Genomic DNA, 17,785 nt, shown 5'->3' on the forward strand with positions numbered 1-17,785 from the left:
GATATTGTATTTACTGTGAATCTTAAACTGTTTATTGATCAATGATGTGTTGACATTGGTAATAGATTCCTGATCGAACAGGAGTGTTTGCTGCAATAATGTTTAATACAATGTTAGTAGTATTGTGATGAGAGTTATAAACCTGGATGCATCATTGCACCCTAAATATGTGATGTATGTAATGACGTCCTTTACTCTCATCAAACGCATGCCTTTAACCATTAAATCAAAGTATGCGTCACAAATGCACCCTATTCCCTACAAAGTGCACTACTTTTGACCAAAGCCCTATGGACCCCGGTCAAAAATAGTACATTATATAGGGAATAGGGTGCCATTTGGACGCGGACAAAGGCTGAGATTCAATCAGATCAAGCGTTAACTGAGATAGCTGGTGTTTTGGCAGTGTCAGAGGAACTGCATGAGATCTTTCACATCGGTGAGCGACTGCTGGTGTGGTTGTCATGAAGCCACACTCGTCCCACTCACGTTAGAAGTTCAGATGGAGAAAGTGTAGGTAGGTTATCTAGAAATAATGACGCTCCAATAATACTGATATCAACATAATGGAGGTGGAGATTACAACGTTCCACTGTTCCAACTCGTAACAAGGCTACATGGGATTATTACTAATACGACTCGGTGCATCCAATGTCCGCAATGGGTATAACGCCGGGAGCCGCTTGCTGATTTGACAGCTCCAATGCAGTTACACCTCCGACATCGCCTAAATAAAAATTATGAAACTGCCATGCTGTTGTCGGTTATTGCGGGTTAAGGCAGAACTGATTGGATCAAAGTACTGTATGTCTGGATAAACGTCCTGTGTTCAGCCAGCCGTACTCTCCCTTACTACCTCTCCCCGCCCTCCGCTTTCTAACCCGTCTGCCCCCCACAGATCCGCCTAACAGGGGGGCGAACGCGCTATGAGGGGCGGGTGGAGGTGCTGAGCACGGAGGCTAACGGGACCAGGAGCTGGGGGCTGATCTGTGGAGGGGCCTGGGGCACCAAGGAGGCCATGGTGGTCTGCAGACAGCTGGGGCTAGGCTACGCTAACCACGGCCTGCAAGTAGGTCTATTAGCCATGCTAACGGCTTTTACAGTGCTAATAGAACATGCTTAAACCAGGTTATAACCATGGACTGCAATTAATATGAATCTCCAACCTCGGATTTGTTCCGCAGACCTCTGGCTAGGGACCTCTAGCTAGGGACCTCTGGCTAGGGAATCCACCATCTCAAACAGTGGTATTCAAAGTCGGGGTCGACTGAGTTTTTCCCCACAAAAGGGCTTTATTACAGACAGAAAGACTCCTCCTTTAAATCAGCTGTCCGTGTAGCTGGTCTGAGAAGCTGTGGAGGTCCTGGGTGGTTACTGATGGTCTGCGGTTGTGAGGCCGGTTGGACACACTGCCAAATTCTCTAAAACGGTAGAGAAATTAGCATTCAATTATCTGCCAACAGCTCTGGTGGACATTCCTGCAGTCAGCATGCCAATTGCACACTCCCTCAAAACTTGACATCTGTGGCATTGTGTAGTGTGACAAAACTGCACATTTTAGAGAGGCCTTTTATTGTCCCCAGCACAAGGTTCACCTGTGTAATGATCATGCTGTTTAATCAGCTTCTTGATATGCCACACCTGTCAGGTGGATGGATTATCTTGGCAAAGGTGAAATGCTCACTAACAGGGATGTAAACAAATTTGTGCACAGAATTTGAGAGAAATTAGCTTTTTGTGCGTATGGAAAATTTCCGGGATCTTTTATTTCAGCTCATGAAACATGGGACCAACACTTTACATGTTGCGTTTATATTTTTGTTCAGTATGTATAATAATTTTTAGGGGAACAAAACATTAAGAGTACATATTATTGTATGGGACAATATACAAATGTTTTTAAGAAATATATTTTGAAAAATACAACTTTATTGAGTAAATGTATTTATTGGTTTATTTTCCTTTTGGTAAGAGATGAAAATGCAATGAATTGAAGGTTATTTGTTGATGTAAAAATCCAAATGTACCGATTTTTAAAGTTGTTTCATTAGATTTGGGGTGGGGTCGTGAAAAAATTATTGGGGAAATAATGGGGTCCCCAGAAATTCTGGCAGAAAAAAATGGAGTCCCCGCTGAAAACGTTAGAATACCACTAGTCTTAAACATTGGACCAAGAGGAAATCCTCATGGCTAGAGAACCGTCTTAAACATGGCCCTAGGGTGACATTTGGACTTACAACCTCTCTCAGGCTACCTCATCACGAGAGTGTTATTCCAAATACATTAACCTCCTCAACCAATCCCCTTGCTGGGGCTGGGGGGATGAGCCCAACAGCCAACCATAACATGCCAGGTAGCGACATCTCATTGGTTCTCCCAACCCACCAGGAAGGAACCAATGTGGCTCCCCGCTCCATGACTCACCCTGACATGTTTATCTGACATGTTGTTCTATGAGTCTATGGACTAACCCCACAGCTGCTGCTGCATCCGCAATCCACTGGCCCTCAGGACTGAGCACAGACTAGACTTTGGAGGGAACACAACCAGACTACAGCAGTGTTTCTCAACTCCAGTCCTCGACCAGCCCGAAAGAGTACACACTTTGGTTGTAGCCCCGAACAAACTCACCTGATTCAACTAGTCAAGGGCTTGCTTGATGATTCACTTACTAGTTGAATAAGGTGGTCTGAGGCTACAGCAACAACCAGTACTGTTGGGGGTATTCTCGGACTGGAGTTGAGAAATGCTGGGCTACACACAGGACAGGAAGTGCCCTCTCACTGACATCCCCTAGGGCCCCCTTCTGCAGGTGCGTATCGTGGGAGGCAGGACGTACTATGAGGGCCGTGTGGAGGTTCAGGTGGGGGCGCGGTGGGGCACGGTGTGCTCTGCAGGCTGGACCACTAAAGAGGCCATGGTAGTCTGCAGACAGCTAGGCCTGGGGTACTCCATGCATGCCATCACTGTGAGTAAGACTGGGAGAAGAAGAAAGCTTCAGTCTGATGTATGTTGGAAGTATGATACTGTGCTATAGAGCTGGGACAGACTTCCTCTTACCGAAGCATTTTGCTTACGTCTGTCATTTTTCTGTGATTTCTTCTATAAAATGTTCCTGTAGATTGTTCTAGAACCATTATTTGGTCAATAGTAATAGCCCATAATGCATTACGTCGATTCCTGCAATGAAAGTATCAGCCTGTCCCATGTTCTGCTATTGGCTGCTGTGTGAGCGAGCTGGAGCCACACTCACTGTGACACGGAGGACGGAGAGAAATGCGTTCTGAAGGGCACAAGCACATGACCGTTGAGCAAAGTGCAATTGAGGACAAAATACAGTTTTCAAAGCAACTACTGTTGTTCTAGTTACAGAGAGGAGAGTCACAGCTTTCTGCGAGTACATCATTTATTTCTCACCTCCTCATTATTTAGTTAATGGCACCACTTTACAACCGGAGTAGGATATGTAGCCCGCCTGCAGTCAATAGGCCTACATCAACTAGCCTAGCGCTGGAACGTTTTTGTAGGACATTTACATTTACTGATAGATTAATCAATTAGCCTACAGTGCTTCAGAAAGTATTCACACCCCTTTACTTTTTCCAAATGTTGTTGTGTTACAAAGTGGGATTAAAATGGATTTAATTGTAATTTTTTGTCAACGATCTATACAAAATACTCTGTCAAAGTGGAAGAAAAATTTGAACATTTGTAAAAAAAATAAAATAAAATATTATTATTAATTAGATAATAATTATTAATTAGATAATAATTAATCCCCTGGATTAATACGTTAGAATCAACTTTGGCAGCGGTTTTTTTTGTTGCTTTTTTAAAAATAATAATTATTTTTTAACCTTTATTTAACTAGGTAAGTCAGTTAAGAACAAATTCTTATTTACAATGACGGCCTACACCGGCCAAACCCGGACGACGCTGGGCCAATTGTGCGCCGCCCTATGGGACTCCCAATCACAGCCAGTTGTGATACAACCTGGAATCGAACCAGGGGGTCTGTAGTGACGCCTCAAGCACTGAGATGCAGTGACCTTAGACCGCTGCGCCACTCGGTCTGTAGTGACGCCTCAAGCACTGAGATGCAGTGCCTTAGACCGCTGGGCCACTCGGTCTGTAGTGACGCCTCAAGCACTGAGATGCAGTGCCTTAGACCGCTGGGCCACTCGGTTACAGCTGTGAGTCTTTTGGGGTTAGTCTCTAAGAGCTTTGCACACCTGGATTGTACAATATTTGTACATTATTCTTTTAAAAATTCTTCAAGCTCCGTCAAGTTGGTTGTTGATCATTGCTAGACATACATTTTCAGGTCTTGCCATTGATTTACAAACCGATTTAAGTCAAAACTGTAACTAGGCCACTCAGGAACATTCAATGTAATCTTGGTAAGCAACTCCAGTGTATATTTGGCTTTGTGTTTTAGGTTATTGTCCTACTGAAAGGTGAATTCATCTCCCAGTGTCTGGTGGAAAACAGACTGAACCAGGTTTTAATCCCTCTAGGATTTAGCCTTTTTTTTGTTTTCTTTGCTTAGCTCCATTCCGTTTCTTTTTATCCTAAAAAACTCCCTAGTCCTTGCAGATGACAAGCATACCCATAACATGATGCAGCCACCACCGTGCTTGTAAAAAGGTTCACCTTCCAACAGGACAACGACCCTAAGCACACAGCCAAGACAACGCAGGAGTGACTTTGGGACAATTATTTGAATGTCCTTGAGTGGCCCAGCCAGAGCCCGGACTTGAACCCAATCGAACATCTCTGGAGAGACCTGAAAATAGCTGTGCAGCAACGCTCCCCATCCAACCTGACAGAGCTTGAGAGGATCTGCAGAGAAGAATGGGAGAAACTCCCCAAATACAGGTGTGCCAAGCTTGTAGCATCTTACCCAAGAAGACTCAAGGCTGTAATCGCTGCCAAAGGTGCTTCAACAGAGTACTGAGTAAAGGGCCTGAATACTTTCCGAATGCACTGTATACATCACATAAGTCTAAGTAATTAGCCTATTAAAATGTTTATCTGACTCCATGAAGATCATTAAAATATACAAGCAAGCATTAGACAATGAGTTGACGTTAACTAGCAAGAATGGGTCTGAGAATTGGAACTTCTGATTGTAATGTTTACTGTTAATTTTTATTGTTTATTTATGAGAGAGAGAGATATAGAAAATCTGAATTGTTTGGATTCAAAACCTGAGTTGTTGACCAATAGTATTACTGTAAAGTTAACCTCCAATCAGATATCAGACCTACAGGATGTAACCTTTGCTTCTCAATGGGGGTTGGAGAGACCAACACAGAGAGCGCTGAATTCCTAAGACAACACAGAGGACATTCTTGCATACAGTAGATAAGGAGAGTTACTTCGGGGGCTGCCCTACAATGTCGGCCAAATTAATCTCTGAATTGCCCAAAGTAAATCTGATAGGTTAATTCTGGATCCTATTTTGGCAGGTTGCACATCAAAATATCAATCATGGATGTGTTATATGAAATAGCTTACATTCTGAATGCTAGGCTAACATCTCAGTTGTCTTACTTGGCAGTGGAATAAAAATGGTCTTGAGCCGCTAATGTAAAGTAACTGTCCATAAAAATACAAAAAATAAAACGTTTTTTTTCCGTTATCGAACAAAATAGTTATATTTATCACAATATGACTTTTATCGCCCAGCTGTACTGTCTTACCATTCTCTCATAGATGTCAGGTGGCTGACTGACAGATACATTATTAAAAGCACATCTGAGTTATCTTGCTCTCTGCTTATATCAATATTTTTATTCAAGCTAAGTTAGGAGCAGTTTGAAGAACAGTTTCTCTTTTCTTTGAATACTGAGAGACAAGAAAGTAAATACCACGGCTAATTCATATTAGTCAAAGTAGTCTACTCCCTTGTCACCTTAAAGTGATATATGGTTGTCTTACCTACCTTAGTTGAATGCACTGACTGCAAGTTGGTTTTGGATTAAGAGCATCTGCTAAATAACCTTAATGTAATGTACTGTACTGTAATGTAATGTAATGTACTGTAATGTAATGTACTGTAATGTAATCAGATGTGTTTTAGCAGTAACATGATGCTTCTCAGAGATAATGTGATGGGCCAAATGGCGGTGGAAACGCCTTTATGCGCAAATATCAATACAATAACCATCATATCGAAGTAAACTTGGAGTCACGCAATGATATGTCGTGAGGTCATCCCACTACGGCTCAGGAAACCATGCAGTTTATTAGACTAACGAAATAAATTATGATAAACTTCACAGGGTGGTGAAAGTGCACGGTGATGAGCTTGATGCTCCTTTCCAATAAATATAGAGGGTCTTATCCTGGTGACATGATGATCGATGCTTGGCTGCAGTTTGACAAATATAAATAATCTCCCTCCTTTGTCCATAATGATCTCATCATGCAGGTAGCCTACCCCCACTGTTTCTGGATAGGGCGCCGGCGCCAAGACCAGACAAGGCTCATTCACTACAGAACATATTTATTCTGACTAAACCATCAGTAGAGTTGAAACCTATTTAACTTGTATTATTTATTCAGTACAGGGGAATTTAACAACAGAAGGTATTTTTATGAGCACTAGGTCCTCACACAGCCTTTTATCCACAACAAGTCAATTTGATGGAAACATCTCTGGTGGGAAAATGGGCATATTGTTTTTATGCAGATTTTAGATTATTCATGTGAAAATCTGTTGCGAATTGGATGGAAACCTAGCTATTGCTAACCTAATTGACATATATCATATATGTAGCTCAGCTGGTAGAGCACGGCGCCTGTAACACCAAGGTAGTGGGTTCGATCCCCGGGACCACCCATACACAAAAAAACAACAAAAAAAAACATGTATGCACACATGACTGTAAGTCGCTTTGGATAAAAGCGTCTGCTAAATGGCATATTATTATTATTATATCACTCCTCACGTCTCCACCATGCTAGTGTGGTGAGCTTTCTGGCACAAACGAGTTGCATCATTCAGATGGGTGCTACACATTGGTGGTGGATGAGGAAGAGGTGCGTTTTCTCCATTAGTACGTAAAGCGCTTTGAGCTACAGGAAAAGCACTCCAATCAATTATTATTATCATTATTATTATTATCATAACCTATTAGTAGGTCTCCTGACTTAATAAAGGTTCAATAATATCCTCCTGCTGTTTGTTTCCGTGTTTGTTTGTATTTTCCCTGTCGCTAAGGAAACGTGGTACTGGGACAGTAGTAACGTAACCGAGATGGTGATGAGTGGTGTGAAGTGTACAGGTAGGGTCGCAAAACTCCCGTTAATTTACCAAAGTTACCAGAATTTATATTAAAAACATATTTATTTATTTATTTATATAGAGTTACATTTTATGAAAATTCCTTAAAATCCTTTGAAATTTCAAAAATTCTGATTAGTTTACTGGTAAATGTATAAAAGTGGGTGATAACGTTCCCTCCCTTTTGTATAGGAAACGAGATGTCTCTGAGCCACTGCCAGCAGCACAGAACCGTCAGCTGTCAGAAGACTGCTGCCAAGTTCTCTGCTGGGGTCATCTGCTCAGAGAGTGAGTTCCCGAAGCACCTGTTGGGCTGGATATTCACTTTTCATAGCACTTAATGTGTTCTCTCCCGGGTGCTTGTAAGGGGACAGATGACAGACAGGTAGGATTCCAGCACAGTGTATGGGCTAAGACACTTTAGGGTATGGCTTGACAACTGTTTTAACCAAGAGTGGTTCTGAAAAAGGGGGAAATGAAATACATAATGGACTGCAGCCACATGCAGCGGTGCCTGAGTAATATGATTCTACTTCATTACTATATTGTCCTTTTGCTCGTTTGATGACTCTGCGGAGGTCGTAGCGGGACTTCCTGTCCTTGTTCCTGTCCTCAGCCGTAACCTCAGGGTGGTCTGCGATGGCCATGTGTGCGGTAGTTGTGTTTAGCGCCAACCTCAGTGTTAATCCAGCTTTTGATTCGGGAAGCAGCGAACCTTCACTGTGGGGACAACGCCGCGGATGCATTTCCTTATGAAGCCGCTGACCGGAGGTTGTTAGCACGTCGATGTTATCGGCGGCGTCTCGGAAACATATTCCAGTCAGCGCTACAAACAGTAGGCCTACTGGTGATCAGAATGACAGTGTGAGTTACAGACTACGCAAGGTTTTCACTTATAGATGAAGTATTGATTCGTTATTACACTTTAACTCATCTGTAACGACAGACTGTAGCTGGCCAGCACATGCAAGATTTGGTTCTGGGTTCTGTTAGAAATTGCGTAATTCAAATCTGGTATTGGAATAAGAGAAAACATAATCAAGAGATATTCAATTCAAGCTAAATTTATTAAATGCAAAATGTATGTATGATAAGTATGAAGGTTCGTATATACGGGTCCACTGAAATACCACGCAGGGCATTCAGAGAACTAATCCATTGTTCTGAGTTCTTCTTCAAATACTCTGACAGAGATAGTTCCCGCTCCCTGCTGGGCCTATCAGGGTAGAGGTTGGGCGTGGTTTAGACTTGCCCAACCTATCCGTTGGCGCACCGGCTGGTCCCAGGCCCTTGGCGCTCCCTTGGCGCTCCCTTGGCGCTCCCTTGGCGCTCCCTTGGCGCTCCCTTGTTGCACACTGTTGCCAGGCATACGTTTTTATCATAACAACCTGTGGAGTTAGCACCCAAAAGACACCATTCCACTGTACTGTGAGTACCTAGTTCAAGGACGGTTCACAGACAACGGTTCGCAGACAACAAAGAGGCAGTGTTCGTATCTGTAAGAAATACAAGTCTTATCTGTCCTTCCCCCTAACGTTCCTTACATGAATCACAGCCTGTTATGTGAAACAATTTATATCAGTACAGTACAAACCTTCTATGCTTATCATTAATGCATTCCTTCTAAGCTATTCATCACACACAGATCCAATTATGAGAAAATAGATCCCCACAGTTCCAAGATGATATTGTAAAGCAGGGGCGTCAGTTGGGTATGGTAGGGCCTAGCTCAACACCAACAGCAGGGGCGTCAGTTGGGTATGGTAGGGCCTAGCTCAACACCAACAGCAGGGGCGTCAGTTGGGTATGGTAGGGCCTAGCTCAACACCAACAGCAGGGGCGTCAGTTGGGTATGGTAGGGCCTAGCTCAACACCAACAGCAGGGGCCGTCAGTTGGGTATGGTAGGGCCTAGCTCAACACCAACAGCAGGGCGTCAGTTGGGTATGGTAGGGCCTAGCTCAACACCAACAGCAGGGGCGTCAGTTGGGTATGGTAGGGCCTAGCTCAACACCAACAGCAGGGGCGTCAGTTGGGTATGGTAGGGCCTAGCTCAACACCAACAGCAGGGGCGTCAGTTGGGTATGGTAGGGCCTAGCTCAACACCAACAGCAGGGGCGTCAGTTGGTTATGGTAGGGCCTAGCTCAACACCAACAGCAGGGGCGTCAGTTGGGTATGGTAGGGCCTAGCTCAACACCAACAGCAGGGGCGTCAGTTGGGTATGGTAGGGCCTAGCTCAACACCAACAGCAGGGGCGTCAGTTGGGTATGGTAGGGCCTAGCTCAAGACCAACAATGTATAAGTAAGCTACTAAGAAGGTACACAAAAATCATTCCAATCCTGATTCCAATGCGACGGCTGTTTAGCGTATTGGTGGATGGCTTTAGGACCATGCGGAGCGTCGCTCGGATCAGACAGTGCCAGACAAGCCGTTTAGGCAGCGCGCCGATTGCTTTGAATTTGATGTGTCATTCGAACCCGGCTTGTGAGCCTCGCGGTCAGCTGTTTTATGCACCAGTTACTTTCACATTGATGTGGGCATAGGTGGCACGTCCTATAGGCTAGGGGGAGATAAGCTTCCCCTAAAGTCAATTGACTTCAATTAGCCCAAATTAGCTATATAATTACTCGTGCCTATACATAAATACATAAAATAATTCAAAATACTACACCAGAGAGCATGATTTGGCCACAGAGGATCATTAGCTTCTTTAAAGAATTAGCTGTGGATTGTTTTAAGCGAGCAATGTGGGCAATGCGCACGGCAAATAACAATCCGCTATTTGGTAGGCTGAGTTGCAGCTGTCTTTGAAAAGCAGTTAAATAAGCATAGGCCTATTGCAATATTTCTAAATACAATCATAGGAAAAGCATAGTTTAAAAAGCAACTGGTTATTGCTGAAAAGAGAAGACAAAGAAAATACTAATCTACTGATCGAGATTCTCAACTCCCAATTGAGTGAACAGTAGCCTCTTCCTGACATATACCCGCTGAGTGCTTGCATATTCACTGTCTTTATTGTTTTGTGGTCCTCTGTAGCTCAGCTGGTAGAACACGGCGCTTGTAACGCCAAGGTAGTGGGTTCGATCCCCGGGACCACCCATACATAAAAATGTATGCACGCATGACTGTAAGTCGCTTTGGATAAAAGCGTCTGCCCTAATGGCATATTATTTATCATTGGATCAGTTCCACTGGTCACTGGAACGTTTTTTTTGGGGGGGGAAATGATTCCCCTCCTCCAGGGTAGACGGACGTCATATTGTCCAATATGCGTCTCCCCTTTTCGTAGGGCTAGATTAGATGGTTAGGTTCCAGACGGATCTGCTCGTCAGAGTCAGTAGAGTAAGCTGCTCCTATTATATAGTGTAGTTACAATTCCATGAAATGTGTTTATAAAAGGCCACATTTTCCCATGCTAAGAAAGGACAAGAAACGTGTCTGATTAGGTCTACTCTGTCACTATGTGCTCAGTCAGTTTTACAGGATGTAGTTATATTATTAGCCTGAATGATGACGATCCAATCATCCCATTAGGAATACTAGCCTATCTAACATTAGCCTGAATGATGACGATCCAATCATCCCATTAGGAATACTAGCCTATCTAACATTAGCCTGAATGATGACGATCCAATCATCCCATTAGGAATACTAGCCTATCTAACATTAGCCTGAATGATGACGATCCAATCATCCCATTAGGAATACTAGCCTATCTAACATTAGCCTGAATGATGACGATCCAATCATCCCATTAGGAATACTAGCCTATCTAACATTAGCCTGAATGATGACGATCCAATCATCCCATTAGGAATACTATCCTATCTAACATTAGCCTGAATGATGACGATCCAATCATCCCATTAGGAATACTAGCCTATCTAACATTAGCCTGAATGATGACGATCCAATCATCCCATTAGGAATACTAGCCTATCTAACATTAGCCTGAATGATGACGATCCAATCATCCCATTAGGAATACTAGCCTATCTAACATTAGCCTGAATGATGACGATCCAATCATCCCATTAGGAATACTAGCCTATCTAACATTAGCCTGAATGATGACGATCCAATCATCCCATTAGGAATACTAGCCTATCTAACATTAGCCTGAATGATGACGATCCAATCATCCCATTAGGAATACTAGCCTATCTAACATTAGCCTGAATGATGACGATCCAATCATCCCATTAGGAATACTAGCCTATCTAACATTAGCCTGAATGATGACGATCCAATCATCCCATTAGGAATACTAGCCTATCTAACATTAGCCTGAATGATGACGATCCAATCATCCCATTAGGAATACTAGCCTATCTAACATTAGCCTGAATGATGACGATCCAATCATCCCATTAGGAATACTAGCCTATCTAACATTAGCCTGAATGATGACGATCCAATCATCCCATTAGGAATACTAGCCTATCTAACATTAGTCTGCAAATGCGACGATGGATGCATTCAATCCTTTATTATAAAGGTGCAATTTTATGGTGAAAAAAGAGCTTCCGCAAACATGAAGCTCACGTGCCTCCTATGGATGGCGGTATTTTAAGGTGGCCTTGTTGTGACTTGATAGCCTGTATTATGCATCTATTTCACGTTGCACTGTACGCACCGTTCCACAAGTAAATGAGTCAATTGATGATGAGGTTGAGTAGTGGTTGACATTGTATATGCCGTTCCACAGACCTTTAAACCTGATAGTGATCATTAATGGCCGTTCCACAGACCTTTAAACCTGATAGTGATCATTAATGGCCGTTCCACTGACCTTTAAACCTGATAGTGATCATTAATGGCCGTTCCACTGACCTTTAAACCTGATAGTGATCATTAATGGCAGTTCCACTGACCTTTAACCTGATAGTGATCATTAATGGCCGTTCCACTGACCTTTAAACCTGATAGTGATCATTAATGGCCGTTCCACTGACCTTTAACCTGATAGTGATCATTAATGGCCGTTCCACTGACCTTTAAACCTGATAGTGATCATTAATGGCCGTTCCACTGACCTTTAACCTGATAGTGATCATTAATGGCCGTTCCACTGACCTTTAACCTGATAGTGATCATTAATGGCCGTTCCACTGACCTTTAACCTGATAGTGATCATTAATGGCCGTTCCACTGACCTTTAACCTGATAGTGATCATTAATGGCCGTTCCACTGACCTTTAACCTGATAGTGATCATTAATGGCCGTTCCACTGACCTTTAAACCTGATAGTGATCATTAATGGCCGTTCCACAGACCTTTAAACCTGATAGTGATCATTAATGGCCGTTCCACAGACCTTTAAACCTGATAGTGATGATTAATGGCTGTTCCACTGATCTTTAACCTGATAGTGATCATTAATGGCCATTCCACTGACCTTTAACCTGATAGTGATCATTAATGGCCGTTCCACTGACCTTTAACCTGATAGTGATCATTAATGGCCGTTCCACTGACCTTTAACCTGATAGTGATCATTAATGGCCGTTCCACTGACCTTTAACCTGATAGTGATCATTAATGGCTATCCACTGACCTTTAACCTGATAGTGATCATTAATGGCTATCCACTGATCTTTAACCTGATAGTGATCAGTAATGGCCGTTCCACTGACCTTTAACCTGATAGTGATCATTAATGGCCGTTCCACTGACCTTTAACCTGATAGTGATCATTAATGGCTATCCACTGACCTTTAACCTGATAGTGATCATTAATGGCTGGGGTCATTTTTGTTTGTTTCTGCTGTTCTCCAAATAGCATTTTAGTTTTTAAATTGTGTAGAATTGCAGTAAATTAGCTTCCCACCCCCCCACTCTGCCATATCCTAGGTTTAGCTGAACTGACGCCACTGTTCTAAACAGCCAACATAGAACAAGTGGCTATGGAAACTACTGAACAGTACATGTTGCCAGTTTGACCGTTACTCTCCTCCTCCTCCTCCTCCTCTCTCCTCCCAGCGGCGTCTGACCTGGTCCTGAATGCTCCCCTGGTCCAGCAGTCGGTGTACATCGAGGACCGCCCCCTCCACATGTTGTACTGTGCAGCGGAGGAGAACTGTCTGTCTAAGTCTGCCGCTAGCGCTAACTGGCCCTACGGACACCGCCGTCTGCTGCGGTTCTCCTCTCAGATCCACAACATCGGACGGGCCGACTTCAGGCCCAAGGCTGGACGCCACTCCTGGGTCTGGCACGCCTGCCATGGGTAACTATGGCAAACTAATAATCTAGAGCAGTGGTTTCCAACCTGCGGTCCGCTGGGGTAATGCAGGTGGTCCGCTAATTACTTTAGATTAAAAATATATATATATATATTCCAAACATAATAACAGTTGGGAGTATTTATGGTATAATAAGACGTTTTACATTATCTTTACATTACCTTTAGCAATACATTACCTTTAGCAATACATTACCTTTAACATTACATTACCTTTAACATTACATTATATTTACATTACCTTTAACATTTACATTACCTTTAACATTACATTACCTTTAACATTACATTATCTTTACATTACCTTTAGCAATACATTACTTTTGACAGTACATCACCTTTAACATTACATTATCTTTACATTACCTTTAGCAATACATTACCTTTGACAGTACATTACCTTTAACATTACATTGCCTTTAACAATAGATTAACTTTAACAATACAAATGTGACCGACCGCCTTGAATCGGTCTTATGTAGCAAAATTTGAAATTGTGTTTTTTACATTGGATAAAAGCAGAGACACAGAGCTACAAAATGGTATATCATACACTGGATTTAAGGGAACAATGGGAAAGTAATTCTGCTTTGAAAGTTGATAAACTGGCCTTTGAATGTTTTGGTACGTAGTGAAGAGCTCTTCTTTGTCTACACCCATTCAGCATCGTTCACACCCTCTTAAGCCTTAGCCCCACCCGTCTCGTTTCGCTCTCTGATCGTTCAGAGCGCACACTTGACGTTGGGGAAATAGGGATGTCTAAAAAGCACTGTCTTTTATTTAACCAGCTTACTTGTTTAAAAAAACACTGTTTTGAGGCTTTAAAATGTTTTTCCCCAACATAATGTCAATGTCTGTATTTCGCCAAATAACTCAAAATTGATATATTTTGATGTTCTACACCATTTAATTCAGGATAATCTATTCTTTATAATGATGTAAATGTGGGTAGCATAGTATGCTGTGATCAATTGCTGGTAGTTAAAACTTCAACATTATATTTTTACTCCTGGAACTCTGAGGTCGTCCCATTGTTTCCTACAGGGGGAATAGGGGTATGTCTGTTTATTTCGCCAAATATCTCACAATGTGTATATTTTTATTTTTTCAAGTCGGACACCATTTTAATCAGGAGAATTTCCTCTTCGTAATTACACTACCGTTCAAAAGTTTGGGGTCACTTAGAAATGTCCTTGTTTTCAAAAGAAAATTTAAAAAAATTGTCCATTAAAATAACATACAATTTATCAGAAATACAGTGTAGACATTGTTAATGTTGTAAATGGCTATTGTAGCTGGAAACGGTTGATTTTTAATGGAATATCTACATAGGCGTACAGAGGCCCATTATCAGCAACCATCAGTCCTGAGTTCCAATGGCACGTTGTGTTTGCTAATCCAAGTGTATCATTTTAAAAGGCTAATTGATCATTAGAAAACCCTTTTGCAATTATGTTAGCACAGCTGAAACTGTTGTGCTGATTAAAGAAGCAATAAAACTGGCCTTCTTGAGACTCCTGAGTGGCGCAGTGGTCTAAGGCACTGCATCGCAGTGCTAACTGTGCCACTAGAGATCCTGGTTCAAATCCAGGCTCTGTCGCAGCCGGCCGCGACCGGGAGACTCATGGGCGGCGCACAATTGGCCCAGGGTAGGGGAGGGAATGGCCGGCAGGGATGTAGCTCAGTTGATAGAGCATGGCGTTTGCAACGCCAGGGTTGTGGGTTCGATTCCCACGGGGGGCCAGTATAAAAAAAATAAAATAAAAAATGTATTCACTAACTGTAAGTCGCTCTGGATAAGAGCGTCTGCTAAATGACTAAAATGTAAATGTAAAATGTAGTTGAGTATCTGGAGCATCAGCAATTGTGGGTTCGATTACAGGCTCAAAATGGCCAGAAACAAATAACTTTCTTCTGAAACTCGTCAGTCTATTCTTGTTCTGAGAAATGAAGGCTATTCCAAGCGAGAAATTGCTAAGAAACTGAAGATCTCGTACAACGCTGTGTACTACTCCCTTCACAGAACAGCGCAAACTGGCTCTAACCAGAATAAAAAGAGGAGTGGGAGGCCCCGGTGCACAACTGAGTGTCTAGTTTGAGAAACAGGTCCTCAACTGGCAGCTTCATTAAATAGTACCCGCAAAACACCAGTCTCTAATTTTGCAAATTGAAGTGGGTCTAGGGTGACAGGTAAGGTGGAGGTGATATGATCCTTGACTAGTCTCTCAAAGCACTTCATGATGACAGAAGTGAGTGCTACGGGGCGATAGTCATTTAGTTCAGTTACCTTTGCATTCTTGGGTACAGGAACAACGATGGCCATCTTGAAGCATGTGGGGACAGCAGACTGGGATAGGGAGATATTGAATATGTCCGTAAACACAGCAGCCAGCTGGTCTGCACATGCTCTGAGGACACGGATAGGGATGCCGTCTGGGCCGGCAGCCTTGCGAGGGTTAACGCGTTTAAATGTCTTACTGACGTCGGCCTCGGAGAAGGAGAGGCCACAGTCCTTGGTAGTGGGCCGCGTCAGTGGCACTGTGTTATCCTCAAAGCGGGCAAAGAACTTGTTAGCTTGTCTGGCAGTAAGACATCGGTGTCCGCAACGTGGCTGGTTTTCTTATTGTTGACCGTGATTGTCTGTAAACCCTGCCACATACGTCTCGTGTCTGAGCCGTTGAATAGCGACTCCATTTTGTCTCGATATTGACGTTTTGCTTGTTTGATTGCCTTGCGGAGGGAACGACCACTCTGTTTGTATTCTGCCATATTCCCTGTCACCTTGCCTTGGTTAAATGCGGTGGTTCGTGCTTTCAGTTTTTCGTGAATGCGAAAAGGGTAGATTTGAATAGTCACATTGGGTTCGACATCTCCTATACACTTCCTTATCAACCCACTCACAGAATCAGCGTATACGTCTATATTATTCTCAGAGGCTACCCGGAACATATCCCAGTCCGCGTGATCAAAACAATCTTGAAGCGTGGATTCCAATTGGTCAGACCAGCGTTGAATAGTCCTAAGCACGGGTGCTTCCTGTTTAAGTTTTTGCCTATAGGAAGGGAGGAGTAAAATGGAGTCGTGGTCAGACTTGCCGAAAGGAGGGCGGGGGAGGGCCTTGTATGCAACGCGGAAATGAGTGTAACAATGGTCCAGTGTTTTTCCATCTCGAGTGCTACAGTCAATATGCTGATAGAATGTAGGTAGCCTTTTTCTCAAATTTGCTTTGTTAAAATCCCCAGCCACAATAAATGCAGCCTCAGGATATGTGGTTTCCAGTTTGCATAAGGTCCAGTGAAGTTCTTTGAGGGCCGTCGTGGTATCGGCTTGAGGGGGGATATACACGGCCGTGACTATAACCAAAGAGAATTCTCTTGGGAGATAATACGGTCGCCATTTGATTGTGAGGTATTCTAGGTCGGGGGAACAGAAGGACTCGAGTTCCTGTATGTTACTACAATTACACCACGAGTCGTTAGTCATGAAACATACCCCCCCACCCTTCTTCTTCCCGGAGAGATGTTTATTCCTGTCTGTGCGATGAACTGAGAACCCAGATGGCTGTATGGACGGGGACAGTATATCCCGAGAGAGCCATGTTTCCGTGAAACAGAGTATGTTACAATCCCTGATGTCTCTCTGGAAAGCAACTCTTGCCCTGATTTCGTCAACTTTGTTATCTAGGGACTGGACATTAGCGAGTAATATACTCGGAAGCGATGGGTGGTGTGCGCTCCTCCTGAGTCTGACTAGAAGACCGCTCCGGCTCCCTCTCCTCCGGTGGCGTTGTTTTGGGGCGGCCTCTGGAATCAGTTCAAATGCCCTGGGTGGTGCGGACAAAGGATCCGCTTCGGGAAAGTCGTATTCCTGGTCGTAGTGCTGGTAAGTTGACGCCGCTCTGATATCCAATAGTTCTTTCCGGCTGTATGTAATAACACTTAAGATTTTCTGTGCTAACAATGTAAGAAATAATACATTAAAAAACAAAATACTGCAAAGTTTCCTAAGGACTAGAAGCAAGGCAGCCCTCTCTGTCGGCGCCATCTTGACATATTTAGGGGACAGAATGCGGTCAGACTATCAAATAATTGGCATATATATTACTCTTATAGAATTTCCACGTGGACGAGGATATTGGAAATGTAATCAAAGCATATTGGATGATAACTTGTTTTTAACTAGGACAGAATAATTCATAACTTTCTTTTTCAGACATAACATAGTTACAGCAGATCCCCTTATTGTATGG

At 43.1% G+C, this 17,785-nt stretch overlaps 1 protein-coding gene across 4 annotated transcripts in view; it reads left to right on the forward strand.

The window, feature by feature from the left end:
• The window catches only part of LOC121539130 (lysyl oxidase homolog 3B-like), a 117,194-nt gene that overhangs the window by 80,315 nt on the left and 19,094 nt on the right, over positions 1 to 17,785 (forward strand). For 3 of the 4 annotated variants that reach the window (XR_005995318.2, XM_041847402.2, XM_041847403.2), the window contains 4 exons: positions 899 to 1,069; positions 7,229 to 7,292; positions 7,484 to 7,579; positions 13,278 to 13,521. Coding sequence is in view for 3 of the 4 variants with exons in the window: in XM_041847402.2 (XP_041703336.1) it covers positions 899 to 1,069; positions 7,229 to 7,292; positions 7,484 to 7,579; positions 13,278 to 13,521 (575 nt within the window). In the remaining variant the exon portion in view is untranslated. Of the gene's footprint in view, positions 1 to 898; positions 1,070 to 2,812; positions 2,969 to 7,228; positions 7,293 to 7,483; positions 7,580 to 13,277; positions 13,522 to 17,785 lie in introns of all 4 variants that reach the window. The other variant, XM_041847404.2, reaches the window with a different exon arrangement.

The sequence above is a fragment of the Coregonus clupeaformis genome, unplaced genomic scaffold, assembly GCF_020615455.1.
Source record: "Coregonus clupeaformis isolate EN_2021a unplaced genomic scaffold, ASM2061545v1 scaf0430, whole genome shotgun sequence".
NCBI classification, from domain to species: domain Eukaryota; kingdom Metazoa; phylum Chordata; class Actinopteri; order Salmoniformes; family Salmonidae; genus Coregonus; species Coregonus clupeaformis.